At 54.0% G+C, this 13,448-nt stretch overlaps 1 protein-coding gene across 1 annotated transcript in view; it reads right to left on the bottom strand.

Moving 5' to 3' along the window:
- Positions 1-13,448, bottom strand: part of EFR3B (EFR3 homolog B) — a 76,343-nt gene that overhangs the window by 12,317 nt on the left and 50,578 nt on the right. The window contains exons 5-13 of the mRNA XM_045549179.1: positions 11,836-11,957; positions 6,725-6,874; positions 5,348-5,482; positions 4,789-4,867; positions 3,920-4,055; positions 3,530-3,691; positions 2,589-2,700; positions 2,188-2,239; positions 391-563 (exon numbers count right to left, since the gene is read on the bottom strand). Of these exons, the coding sequence (XP_045405135.1) occupies positions 391-563; positions 2,188-2,239; positions 2,589-2,700; positions 3,530-3,691; positions 3,920-4,055; positions 4,789-4,867; positions 5,348-5,482; positions 6,725-6,874; positions 11,836-11,957 (1,121 nt within the window). The remainder of the gene's footprint in view (positions 1-390; positions 564-2,187; positions 2,240-2,588; positions 2,701-3,529; positions 3,692-3,919; positions 4,056-4,788; positions 4,868-5,347; positions 5,483-6,724; positions 6,875-11,835; positions 11,958-13,448) is intronic.

Raw genomic sequence — 13,448 nt, 5'->3', positions numbered from 1 at the left:
CGTAGCCAATCTCCATCTTCTCCCAGGTTCTCATGTTCCTGCCCCTTTCTCTTAAATCCCGATCCTGATTATTCTCTTCCTCCTCTTATCCCCCAAATCTCTCGGTCTCCACTGTGGCCCTGTGGTCCCTCCCTTCCCCCCGGCTGAAAACTCCCTTCAGTGCCTGCTCCTTCTCTCCTGAATCTCCAACACCCCCCGCCCAGGCACAGCGCCCTTGGTCTCTCCTCCCCCTGCAGGACCCCAGGGTCAGGGTCGTGATCAGCTCCCTGGTGGGGCTCACTGAATATCTGAATTGTCCTCCCACCTGGCATGAGGCCACTGGCCAAGAAGACAGGCCCTATCGGGAGTCCCTTCCCCCACATCCACTGGAGGAGAGACCCCCATGGTCACCTGATGGTAGAGAACTTGTGGCGGTTGCCATGACGATCAATGAAACTAATGAGAATCTCTAGAACGAAGAGACGGATTTCTGCGTCCTCCATGAGGGCGGTGGAGAGAAGGCGGTCAAGGAAGTTGCTGGGCAGGGCTGACATCATGTTGTTGCACTGGAAACCTGTCGACACCTGCAAGGGAGCCCAGCACAGGTGTGCTCAGAAACCGCCATCCCTCTTGGGGGGAGGGAGGATATGGAGGAGCAGCCCGCAGAAGTTGGGTCTAAATCCATCCTCTCCCGACAGCTCCTGATCCAGCTTCCCCCCCGTCGCCCCAGGCCCTGGATGCCACAGCAACTTTTTTGAACACTGTAATATCCTTCTAACAACCTACTCAACTCAGCTCAGAAGACTGTGAGTGGATGGGGACAGTGTGCAGGGACATTGAGGTGTTAAATGCCAAGCAAGGGACGAGCACCCAGAGAAGCAGGAGCCAGGGAGCCTCTGAACCTAACGTTCCAGCCTGTCCGAGCACAACTGACAAACACCTTTAATGAACACAATGCGTCACTGAGAGTATGACAGTCACGAAGAACCGGACGGAGGAAGAACTTACAGCTGGGCTGAAGAATCAGAACTCACACACATGGCAGCAACCAAACAGCACACACAGACAGCATTTGGTTACATCTCTTGTAGATGGTGAGAGTGGGGCCTTCTGACTGAAGCAGTGGCATAAGTAGACACATCATGTGTGACATTGCCAGAGCATGCAAAAGCAGCAAAGCGTAGTCACTGTCAAGTTCACATTGCAGAACAATGCCTTTGATGATTCAGAAGGCCACTGAGGATCTAGCACAGGCTGGGAGCATCAGTAGCTCACTGAAGGGGGATGGATGCAAGTGAACCCCAAACTATCAGCTTAATAAGATGCTGGGGACAAATGAAGAGTGTAAACTCAGCAAAGAACTGGCAGGAATACGGAGACCAAGGAGATAACTAGATGTGGGGAGTGTCAGAGCAAAGGGGCTTTAAAAAAATACAGTGCCAGAAGGGGTGAGGAGAGGAGGGAAGGGAAGGCATGAGTGGGTGTGACGGGGTCTGTGCAGACTGGCATGGCTGGAACAGGGACAGAGACTAAGAGATGAGACTGGGTCTAGGGTGGGAAAGGGGGATGGGGACCTCCTAGCTTCAGTCTGAGAAGTTCAAAATCCAGATGTGCATCTATTGGAAACTGAGATCTACTCTGAAGTAAGAGGCAACACATGGAGAACAGCATTTCTAGACAATTCTTCATGTGGTTGAGTTTATGACAAGTGAGGAGAGGTGGGGGGAGGGGACTGGGTTTAGGCTGTGCATAGGAATACCTGGGCACTCACTCAGACCCTTCACAATGATGAAGGGGAAGACGGGGCTGGGAGACTGAGGTGCACACACGTGCCGGAGGGGAAACGGGAAACAGTGGGGAAGGACCTGGGGGGCCACCTGGAGGGAAAAAGGGGTAGGAACCAATAGATTCCATCTCAAGACAGTAATGTTTGACCTACAAAGCTATTGGTAGCCAACAAGGAATCTTTGGGAAAATTAGAAACAGGAGCAGGCATCCCTGCCTGCTCTGGATGCCCGGCTCCGGGGTGCCCAGCCTGGCTAGCGAGTGGAGCACAGGCTGGATTTCAGCCTCCACTCACTCTCTTGGCTGGGCGTATTTGTGCAGTATGCAACCTGCATGACTGTACGGTGGTGGCCTTCTCTTGGTCCCTTGGAAGGAGCTGCCTCCTGTAAAGGCAGAGCAGGAATGGGGATGGAAGAGGCTCACCTGAAGGAGGGATTTCAGCAGCATGATCTGGGTCAGACGGTTCCTGTTCTCCCTGTAGACAAAAGACACACTCAGTCACCAGGATGGTGATGAAGGCGGAGCTCCCACACTTGCCTGCTCATTCTCCCTCTGATTAGTTTCCCCATGGGCTTATCTCATTGGGTTACCCAGGGCAGTGGCTTCCAGATGCAGGAAGACCAGGGCATTAATGGCTGCCTCCAAGGCGGCAGGGGGTTATTGGTGGGGCAGCCTGGGAAATTGTCCCATAAAGGGCTGCCGAGGGACTGGGGAGGGAAAAGGGAGGAGAGGCCAGAGCCAAGAGAGCCAACACAGACAGGAGAGAGCAAGAACGTGGGAAGGGGAAGGGGGAGGAATCTGGGCAGGGAGGGGCGCAGACTCACCCCGTCCTCCCCGCCTCCACAGGGTGCTGCAGGGAGGGCAGCGGGACCTTGCTCATGATGAACAGGATCACCTCGGAGCGCTGGTAAGTGGGCAGCGTGCTGGCAAAGGAGCCTGCGGGGAGCATGGCACAGAGCGCTGGCCCGGAGGAGGCCACGGCTCCCAGGACCGATCCTGCCTCGCCTTTCACTGAGAGTGGGGGCTGCCCTCCCCGAGTCAGCCCAGACCAGGAGAGAACCCGCCCAGAGCAGCCCAGGTGGGACCCTGCCTGGCGCTCGTTCCTTCACTCGTCATTACTGAGGTCGTGGTTACGGTCTCAGCCCCTCAACCGGAGCAGGGTGGGATGGAGAACGCTCCGACCCGGGACAGCCCGGTTTCCACGAGGCATTTTCCCCAGCGGCCCTCCGGGCGCCCGTGGGTACGTCCGTCGGGAAGGGCCACGGCTCCATCGTCCCTGCCCTGCCTGCTTCGCAAAGCCCAGGCTCTGAAAGCGCTGGGCCCCTCACACACTCGTGTGTGGCTTTACAGTTCTCCGCACCCAGGAGCACGTCTCTCCACCACCTGCTGCCTTTCCCCTTTTCTCCCCGTACAGTTCTCCGCACCCAGGAGCACGTCTCTCCACCACCTGCTGCCTTTCCCCTTTTCTCCCCATCTCTTCTCAGTCTGCGCCTCCCCTCAATGGCCCAACCCTGGAGGCCGCAGGCGGGATGGACGGCGGGGCTCGGGACAGGGGTCTGAAGCCCTGGCGGAGAACCCATGGGACTGTCCTGTGCGCTCAGGCCCTGCCGGTCAGTCCTGCACACCGTGGACAGACCCGATTTCTCCAATGTCCGTGCACAGCATGACAGGGAGCATGACAATCCTGCAGTGCCGGGACTGACGCTGCTGTGGGGGCCCCAGGCCCTACACCGGCCCCATCCCCCGGCCCCGCCCCCGGGCCCACCGATGGTCTTGATCACCGCCTCCTGGAACATGCGCTCCTCGTGCTCCTTGATGATCTTGGTGCCCAGGCTGACGGCGCCGTCGTAGCTGCCGGTCAGGGCGTAGTCGATGCTGAGCCGCAGCTGCCTCAGCAGCGTGTTGAACATCTCCAGCACCGTGGGGCCTGCGCGCAGCGGGGCGGGAGACCCACATCCAGGGCTGGCCCCCCTCTCGCTTCCCGGCCCCCCGGGGCTGCGTCCGGGCAAGCCCGGGCTCACGTCCAGGTAGGCGCTGCTTCTGTCCCCCAACTTCCCCAGCCAACTTCTCCGGAGGAAACCCACCCGGCAAGGGTAGTTCTCTGCCCCTGGGGCTCCCCCGGCCCTCACGCCCTCGCTCAGGGCCCCCCACTCACCCACAGAGCCGGTGGCCGCGATGACGGCAGCCTCGGACAGCACCTCCACAATGCCGGCGCGCACGGTCGCGGCGCTGCGGCTGTTGGCGTCCAGGTGGCCGAGGAGCTGCTGGATGACCAGGTGCGAGTGCTGCGGCTGCGGGGAGGAAGGCGCGCTGGGCCCCAGTCGGCGACCCCCACGTGGCCTCGGGGTCAGGCAGCCCTCTCCTGGCACCCAAAGGCCAGGGGTCAACTAAAGTGATGCCCCCAGGCCAGTGGGCACTGCAGGTGGCACCCACACCCAGAGCCCTTTCTGGTGCTCCCTGCCCCCCTTGGTCCAACAGAACCAAATCCCAGTGAAGACCTGGGTTTGCACATTTTTCCTGGGCCCTTTTACTTCAGATGGGTCCAAAGTCCATTTTAAACTATTGTCTTCATTTTTTCCCAGCCTCAGGTCTCACTGTAAGGGCCACGAGAGGCCACATGGTTCAGTCCAGCGAGTGTGGCGCGTGGGCTGGGGCCAATTCAAGATCTGTCTGATGTCGGTTTACACAGAGATGGTAAGTACAGAACCGGACAGTCGGCGTCCTGCAAACTATCTGACAATGCCGCAGCAGCCAAGGGTCTGATCGGGGGGCTTGTATTTTCCATGAGTTTTTCATTTAATTTTTCTAGGAATTTGTTTCAATTGTATTTTATAAAAGTATCGGTCTGTGCTGTACTGGAAATTAAGCTGGCCCTTCTCCACCGCTAGCTTAAGCAGCACTGGTTTAGACAACCGGGGGCTTAGGACAAGTCACAGGACATCGGCTTTCTGCTTTAGTGCACTGTCCTGCTCCCAGAGGTGCCCTCAGTTGGGGGGACAAACAGGACCAGGAGAGCCGCCGTACCTGAATCGAGTACATGATGATTTTAAAGCAACGGATGGCGAACACTTTGGGCTCCCAAAGAGAATGGTTATCCAGATGGCTGTGAGGGAGAAAATATGGGGGAACGACTGTGAAATGCCAAGTGACGGTGGGGAGGAGAGATTCGCTTGGAGGGACAGTGACACCTCCTGAGAGCCCACACAGTTCCCGGGTAGGTGAGGAAGGGCTTACAGGTGAGGCTGGGAGAAGAGAATCATGAAAGACACTGGGGGCACCCCAGCCCCAGAGCTGGAGAGAGGCCCAGGGACAGGGCTCCGCGGCTGTGGACGTGTGGAGTGAAGCTCGGCACCTTCGTTCAGCTTTGGGTGGCCTTCCTACCCGCTCCTCTCCCCACACTGCACTCGGCCACTGTGCGGCAGCTCTGTCACATTGCAGGGAACACAGGCACGGAGAAGGGACTGACTTGGCCACAGCACCACAACTGTAATATCCCCTTCCCTTCTCCCCACGCCGGCAAGGTGATGCTGGGGGCCTGCAACAGTTCAAGGCTGAAGGCTGGGCGGGGGGCAGGGACGCTCACATGAGAACAGGCTTGATGGCGTTTTTGATGTTGCCAAAGGCAGCCCGGCCCAGCAGCTCCCGAAGGCACCTCTCGGCCAGCTCCGCCGGGTTCTCCTTTTCCTTCTCTGGTGCTTGGAGGGGTGAGGGAGACCGGCTAGGGAAACAGAGGCACATGGTCAAGGCCAGAATGCAAAGTTGGGAGTCAGGCTGTGTGCAGCCCTGTGTTTCTGTGCCTCATCCCTGCCAGTGGGGACAGTCGGGCAGGAAGGAGTTTGACACGGGCTGCACTAGGCAACAGGGAGGCACTGTGGAGTCAGAAAGTAAATGGGGCACTGGGGGAAGAGGAGGAAGGCTGGGGGAAAAGGGATGAAGGTCCTTGTCTGGAAATCCTTAAGTGTAGGCCTGGCGTGCCCCTGTGGGAAGGACCCTGAGCCTAAGGGCCTGGGGAGTGTCTTGATGCTCCTAAGGCTTTAGAAGGAGGAGATGGGATATGAAGAGAGGGAAGGGGGCAGACGGAAAAGGGAGAGAAAGCAAAAGGAAGGGGGAGGAAGGAGAGAGAGGAAGGAGAGGCAGGGAAAAGGAAAGGCGCGGTGGTTGGCTCAGGGATGGCTCAGTGCTACCCAAGGCACAGGGAGTGGGCCCAGATAGGGACAGAACCAGGAGCCCCGGCCCTGAGACGCCAGAGACCACAGAGGGAGCTGTCAGTGAGCTGCTATTCCATAAACAGCCACCAGAGGGCACACGCACTTCCCGGCCAGTCTCCAGCAGCCTTCCCTCCATCAACTGAAAGTGAGAAACCCAGCGTCCCCAACCGGCATCATGCACAGATGGCCAAGGTGGGACAGCAACATGAACCTTCCCCACCGTCCCATTTCACAGAGGGGAAAAGTGAGGGGCAGGGAAGGGAATGAATCCCATGCTTAGGGGCTCCAAGATTAAAACCCGGTATCTGTAAGTCTGGCTGAGTGGCTGCAGGCCAGGCAAACATGCGCGTTTTAAGGGCCTGAAATAGCATCAGGAAGCACAGGAGGAAGGAAGGTCCAGAGGGAAAGTCCTCAGTAATTGGAGCTGTGAAAGGCACTTTAAAACCTCCTTGGCCCACTGCTTCCGGGAGACAAAGGTAACCTGACTCTTGGCTCCTGTGTCCTTCCAGGTGCCACTTGCCCCAGGGGGCCCAGCACCACGGCTGCCCTTCCTTCGCTAGGGCAGATGCTAAGGTGTACAGCAGGCTGGCAGAAGGCCAGACCCAGGCTCCTGGGGAGCCAGCTTTGGACTGATTGCATAACAAGCCACAGAGCCACGATCCCTGGCCTTGTGTGCCCAAGCCATGTGGTTCCCAAGCAGCCTGGGAGGGCCGGTCACGTCCGCGGTCCAAGCTCCATCCCGGCCCGCTTACCTCTCTGCTTCCTCTACGTGCTGCAGATTGAAAAGCAGCGACGGGACGATCTTGTCCATGTGCTGTGGGTCCCAGATATTGGCCTGCAATTCGTCATTCACTGTCTTCCTCACCACCCCTTGCAGACCTTTGATGCCTGACATTCGAATTCTGTTAAGGAACAGGGTGAAATGCGACTATGAAGTCCTCGAGCCCTGAGAAGTCCAGCTTCCGTGGCAAAGAGAGGAGCACAGTTTGGGGGATGGGGATACATTTATCCACCGAAAGGCAGAATGGAGACCACCTGCTACTCTTCCCGTGACCTGACCTCCCAGCTGGCCGGCTTCGTGTGCTGGTGGACATAAGCCCAAGAAGCCATGTCTTCTGGCTGGTCGTGGAGACTCCCAGACCGCCCTTGCCCTGGTCCCACCCAGGCTGCATCCCTAGGGTGCTGGCCGCTCCAGCTCTCCCCCTGTAGTACTTAGTGGGGCCCAGGATATAAGAGCTCAAAGTGCTGCCAAGGACTGATGAGGCCGAATCCAGGGCCCTGAGCAACTTACAGGGCAGGGGGTGGCAGATTTGCACGGCAAGACTGAGAGCTGCGGGCTCTCGGGTGCAAAGGGCTTCCAGCCGGGGCCAAACTGGCTGAGAAATCAGAAGGGACACTGAGTAGCAGCACCAAGGAGGCCCCTTTTGCACACCCCCAGTCCCCACTGTGCCAACTCAGGGTCAGCACAGCCCCGTGGGAGGAGGCCTTCTTTACTGGCCATTAATAAAGGCTGATACTTTAGCCTGAAGTTTCTTCTTTTCCTTTTTATATCAAACTTTTTTCCTGATTATAAAATAATACATGCTAATTATATAAAAGTATAGAGAAGATTTAGCCCTACCATCTTTACTCAAAATAACCATTACTGGGCATTTTGGTGTTTTTCCTTTCTTCTACACATAATATATCACAGAATTAAGAACCTATTGCATATTTAATTTGTATTTCCCTCCCTCCCTTTTTTTTAAGAGACAGGGTCTCCCTCTGTCACCTAGGCTGGAGTGCAGTGGCATAATCATAGCTCACTGCACCCTCCAACTCCTGGGCTCAAGAGATCCTCCTGCCTCAGTCTCCCAAGTAGCTAGGACTACAGGCATGCACCACCACTCCTGGCTAAGTTATTTTTTATTTTTTTGTAGTGATGGGGTCTCCCTATGTTGCCCAGGCTGGTGTCAAACTCCTGGCCTCAAGCAATCCTCTTGCCTCAGCCTCTCAAAGTGCTAGAATTACAGGTGTGAGCCACCTTACCCAGCTGTGTATTGGTTTCTTGTCACATAACATTTGGTTATAAGCATTTTTTTCTCTATCATTAACTCCTCAAAACATGTTGAATGACTGCATGATTGACTATAAGGACTTTCTAATCTAGTCCCCATTGATCATTTATTTCCCTATTTTTTGCTATTATAATAATGCTATGATGGATATCATTGTATAAACTATTTTACTATGTTTCAAGTTCTTGCTATGAGTGGAATCACTGAATCGCAAGGTATGAAATGAAAGAAAGGCTCCCAATACTGCCAAGTGACACTCCCTCCCCCGCCCCGTGCAGGCGGCAGGAGGCCGCGGTTCTCGCTGTGCCCGCCTGTGCCCGCCGCAGCACTGAGGATCTCATTTTAAACATCTGTTCTAATTTTATGGCTCAGAAAAATCCACACATCTTGTAGCTATTTTGGTTGCATCCTTTTGATGACTGTTGGAGCTGAACAGCAGTTTTTCTAAATGTTTAGTTGACAGTTGTATTTTCAGCTTCAGTTTTCAGTGGGGCTATGAGGGTGCAACCCTGGGCCTTACCCAGTGACCGTCACTGAGGGGTGGCAGGAGCTTAGCAGCACCAGGACGCCCTGGTCCGGGACCCTTCAGGGCTGCTGGCAGTGGGCAGGGACGCCCTGGGGAAACACTTGGCCACTCTGACCCTGACAACCACTCAAGCCCCTGAGCCAGAGGCTGTTGAGACTTGAGAGTAAACTAACTGGAATATTATTCCACTGCTATTCCTGGCTCCAGGTGAGAAGGCACTGCCGAGTGCACAACTGAAATACACCCCAAACATGCTGGGCTCATTCGTCCCACCCGAGAGGGTCTAGCTGGCAAGAAACCAGGCTTGGCTGGTGGGAAATTTTCCACCCAGGGCTTCCTTAGGTGTGGATGTGGATTAACTTTTCTTCTTTTAATTTTTTTTTTTTTTTGAGACAGAGTCTCGCTCTGTTGCCCGGGCTAGAGTGAGTGCCCTGGCGTCAGCCTAGCTCACAGCAACCTCAGACTCCTGGGCTGAAGTGATCCTCCTGCTTCAGCCTCCCAAGTAGCTGGGACTACAGGCATGCGCCACCATGCCCGGCTAATTTTTTCTATATATATTTTAGTTGGCCAGATAATTTCTTTCTATTTTTAGTAGAGACGGGGTCTCGCTCAGGCTGGTCTCGAACTCCTGACCTCGAGCGATCCACCCGCCTCGGCCTCCCAGAATGCTAGGATTACAGGCGTGAGCCACCGTGCCCGGCCTAACTTTTCTTCTTGTCCTAATGACTTTGCACTCCTTGAATCTCCCCAGAATCTTTTCTGTACATGTGCACGTTTCATTCCGTGATACACAGAGCCTTTCACAACAAGTTCAGAAATCAGGCCTGGGGAAGAGGGAACTTCTCACTGTTCCTCTTACTGAATTCACTGGAGACCTATTCATGGCCAGGGGCCTGTGCAGTCTCTGAACCTAAGTGGAGTTCAGAGAATACTGATCCGCTGGCCCTGAGGGATCACACACAGTGTGCGTGGGCATGCACACATACACACACACACACACACACAGATACACACACACACACATCCCCACTGTGGAGAGCCAAGGGTGTCCCTGGAAAGGGCAGCCACCGGCATTCAGAGGCATCCCCTGGGCTCCTAGAGCAAAGTGAAGCTGTGCACGCGGAGAGCCCAGTGCACATCTGCCCCCACTCTGGACTCTGGAAAGACCAACAGGAAATGAACCACAGCGGGAGACCTCAGGGAAAAGGGAGGTGCTGGAAGAGAGAGAGGCAGGAAGAAGACTGACGCCAGGCAATCTCTCCCCTCTCACCCCTGTGACCTTCCTGTCATGGGTGACAAGTGCTAGTCTGGGGGTGTAATGGCACTGCTGGGGGAGGGGGCAAGCCTCAGCCGACCTCCTGATGTTCAGGACCCCCCTGCTGCTGCGGGGACGTAGTGCTGGCCATGTCGCACACTGTGGGTTGATGGTGTGTGTGCAGTATCACAGGAGCGTCCCTTCCACTCTGCCTCTGGACAGCGTGGCACCACCTGTTACAGCCACACCTGGCCACAGTCCTGCCCCTCCTTCAACAACTGCTCCAGCCTCTTCTGCCTCTAATGGCCTTTCTAGAGTCAGGTGGCTACTTGGGAAGCCAACCCTGGGCAAGGATGAGGGGCTCCTTCCGCCTGGACCCCCTGCTGGCCGCATCAGAGGCACTGGGGCAGCACAGGCCCGGGGAATCCAAGCCTGGCTGGACAGAAATCTCAGGGGCTGGGGAAGCCCAGACACTGCCATCCAGTGGCACTGGGACCCACCCAGGAGCCTTCCCACTGCCTTGGAAGCCGTGGGAACCAGCAGCCCGGGCAACAGAGGACTCACTCCCTGTTGCTGCCGCCCCCACCACCCGCCGTTCTACACAGTGTGGCACCTGGGACACCTCTGAGGCACTGATGTGACGAAGGAAGGAGCTGAGTTCCAGAACCAACCAATGGAGACTGGTCCCCTGTTGGCACCTTCAGCCCAGCCTCTGCCTTCTCCCACATCTCCTGTGTCTTTGCTGGGCACGGACAGCTTTTCTTCCTTTACACATGTTCTCTAGAGTCACAGAGCCTTCCTGAGGCGAGGACACAGTCCCTGGAGGCAGACGCCTGTTTCTGATTCTCTTGCTCCATATAGTTCCAAGGACAACGCTTGACCCAAAACACCTACGTCCTGCTCCATCACATATTTACTGATCATCAGTGTGACTCTGGGCACTGTGCTTCTTGTATTTGTGCCAGCATATTTTCATTTTAATTTCTTTGTGGTTTTGAGAGGTCTTACTTCTATGTCTATGAGTACGTTTCTATTTTTTTCAGTACTGATTACATACAAATGAGTATGTTTCTGTGAGTTAAGTGTGTTTATAAATTTGCGTGTATGTATGTAAAGGCGTATTCTGAAATTCAAGACGTTTATCTGGAAGCATTCATTCACTCTGCCATTCACCAGCGAATATTCATCAAGTGCCTCCTGCTCTCCAGGCACTGGTTTAGCATGTGGGGTGCATCAGTGAACAAAACCCTGACTCCTGCCCTGGTAGGGCTTACGCTGCAGTGGGAAGAGACAGGCAATGAATAAGAACATAGTAAGTAAATGATGAAACATGTTCCAAAGGGATGAGTATCATAGGAAACTACCAGAGCAGGGTAAGGAAGAAGGGAGTGGGCACGTGGGCGTGTGCAGGGGCTGCTTCACTGACAAGGGGACATTTGAGCAAAGGCTTGACAGAGGTGGAGCAGTGAGTTATGCAGATCCATGGAGGGAGCATTCCAGGCATAGGCATAGGCTGTGCAAAGGCCCTGGGGCAGGAACGCCCTGGTGTGCTTGAGGCACAGCAAAGAGGCCTGTGTGGCTATGGCCGTGGCCCTGGCCATGGTGGAATGAGCGAGTGGGAAGGGAGAGAGGCTGAAGTGAGGAAGGCAGCCAGGATCAAGCAGAGCAAGGACTTTGGCTCCTTATCGGTAGGTGTAGATTTTGGTGGATAATGGTGTTTCTGGAGTATCAATGCATGTAATTCTGAACAAAAGCATGTATGGAGGGGTGTGTGTGTGCATATGTGTGTTCTGTCACTTGCTCGCAAGTTAAGCTCAAGGCCCATTATCTTACATTTAGCCCTGTTTTCTGGCCCACGTGGTTTTCCCTTTAGAAACCACGTGTGGGGAGCCCAGAGCTGCCCGAACACCCACGTCCAGCCCAGTGCTCCTCCTCCCCGGCAACACGAGAGCAGACGCAAACGCCACAAAACGCATCAGTGCTTCTGCCGAGAGCTGACAGGCCACCTTGCTGTCCCCTACTCACTTAGTCTTGATTTCCAAGTCATCGTGGCTCGAGTGGCACATTTCACTGAATCGGGACACGAAGAAGTCGTAACTCCGATGATAGGATGGGGTGTCCTCCTCGATGTTGGCAAACTTCACAAACTGGCCGGGAGGAAGGAGAAACACATGAGAGGTGAGCCGCTGTGCTCCTCACTTCTGAGCGCCCCAGACCCCAGCCGTGGTAAAGCCACGGGAACCACGCATCCGGGACAGGCCTCCCAGAGCACACTCGGAGATCTGAGCTCCCAACCCTGCTTACCTCCCCGTCTACGACAGGGGACTGGAAACCACGGCCCTTCTCGGGCCCTCCCTGCTGGGGGGAGCAGAGGACAGAAGAGATGGGAACACGAAGGGGCTCAGGTAGGGGCCTGCTCTCACTCCTCTATCCAGAGCTGCGGAAACATGCGGGCTGAAAGGCCGCTAGGAATAATATTAACCCCGAGTGAAAGGCATTGGCAAAGCATGTGGCACTACCCTAGAATGAATTCTGGGACCCAAGAACAAATTTGAAATTTGATTTAAGGATGTAATCACATTTCATTGTTAAAAATTTGAGTAAATTTTTTAAGTTTGCCATTTTAGTTCAGTAAATCTTGATCAACATTCTCAGCTGCTAGATTCCTTCTGCATCATTGTGCCACACATCTGCAATTCTAAATAGGGACTTAATTTCAACGGAGTCCTACAGAGAAGCAAGAATCGCAGACTAAATGGGGTTAAATTACTAAAAATTCAATATAATTCTTATAGGTTATTTTGTTTAATGTTATAAATTTAGTACCCCAAACCACCCTAAAAAGATTAGATTTACAGTAAAATATATTCTCCATTATTATTCCTTGTATTTTTTACAAACAATTGCTGGTTCAAAAAAAGATACACTATTCTTCCTAAAAGTATCTTGTTAGTGTACTCTCATACTATTCAGTATTAATTGTCAATTTATGTTCCTGTTTAACTACTTAAAAGTTGTTAGTTACTTTTTCTGGATGAAAATTAGCAGCTTCCACAAACATCATTAATTATGGTAGTGTTTTGTTCTTACATTAAAAACACACAGTTGGGGTTGGCCGGTGCAGTGGCTCACGCCTGTAATCCTACCACTCTGGGAGGCAAAGCGGGCGGATAGTTTGAGCTCAGGAGTTTGAGACCAGCCTGAGCGGGAGCGAGACCCCGCTTCTACTAAAAAAACTAGAAAGAAATTATCTGGACAACTAAAAATGTATAGAAAAAATTAGCCGGGCATGGTGACGCATGCCTGTAGTTCCAGCTACTCAGGAGGCTAAGGCAGAAGGATTGCTTGAGCCCAGGAGTTTGAGGTTGCTGTGAGCTAGGCTGATGCCCTAGCACTCTAGCCCGGGCAACAGAGTGAGACTCTGTCTCCAAAAAATAAACAAACAAACAAAAAACACAACACATAGTTATTTTCTGCCGACTGATAGAATCTCAACATGCAAACCAGATAGGGAGATAGTTCTTTGCAAGCTATATCTAAAAGGCATATGTATATTTGGGAGTGAATATTCTGTAAAATGGGGACACTAGGACCTGTGTCATAGGTGCTTATTGGGATTAAATGAGAGGACGTATACT

This window comes from Lemur catta, chromosome 4 (assembly GCF_020740605.2).
Source record: "Lemur catta isolate mLemCat1 chromosome 4, mLemCat1.pri, whole genome shotgun sequence".
In the NCBI taxonomy this organism is placed as follows: domain Eukaryota; kingdom Metazoa; phylum Chordata; class Mammalia; order Primates; family Lemuridae; genus Lemur; species Lemur catta.
This window is presented reverse-complemented; position numbering and strand designations above follow the sequence as displayed.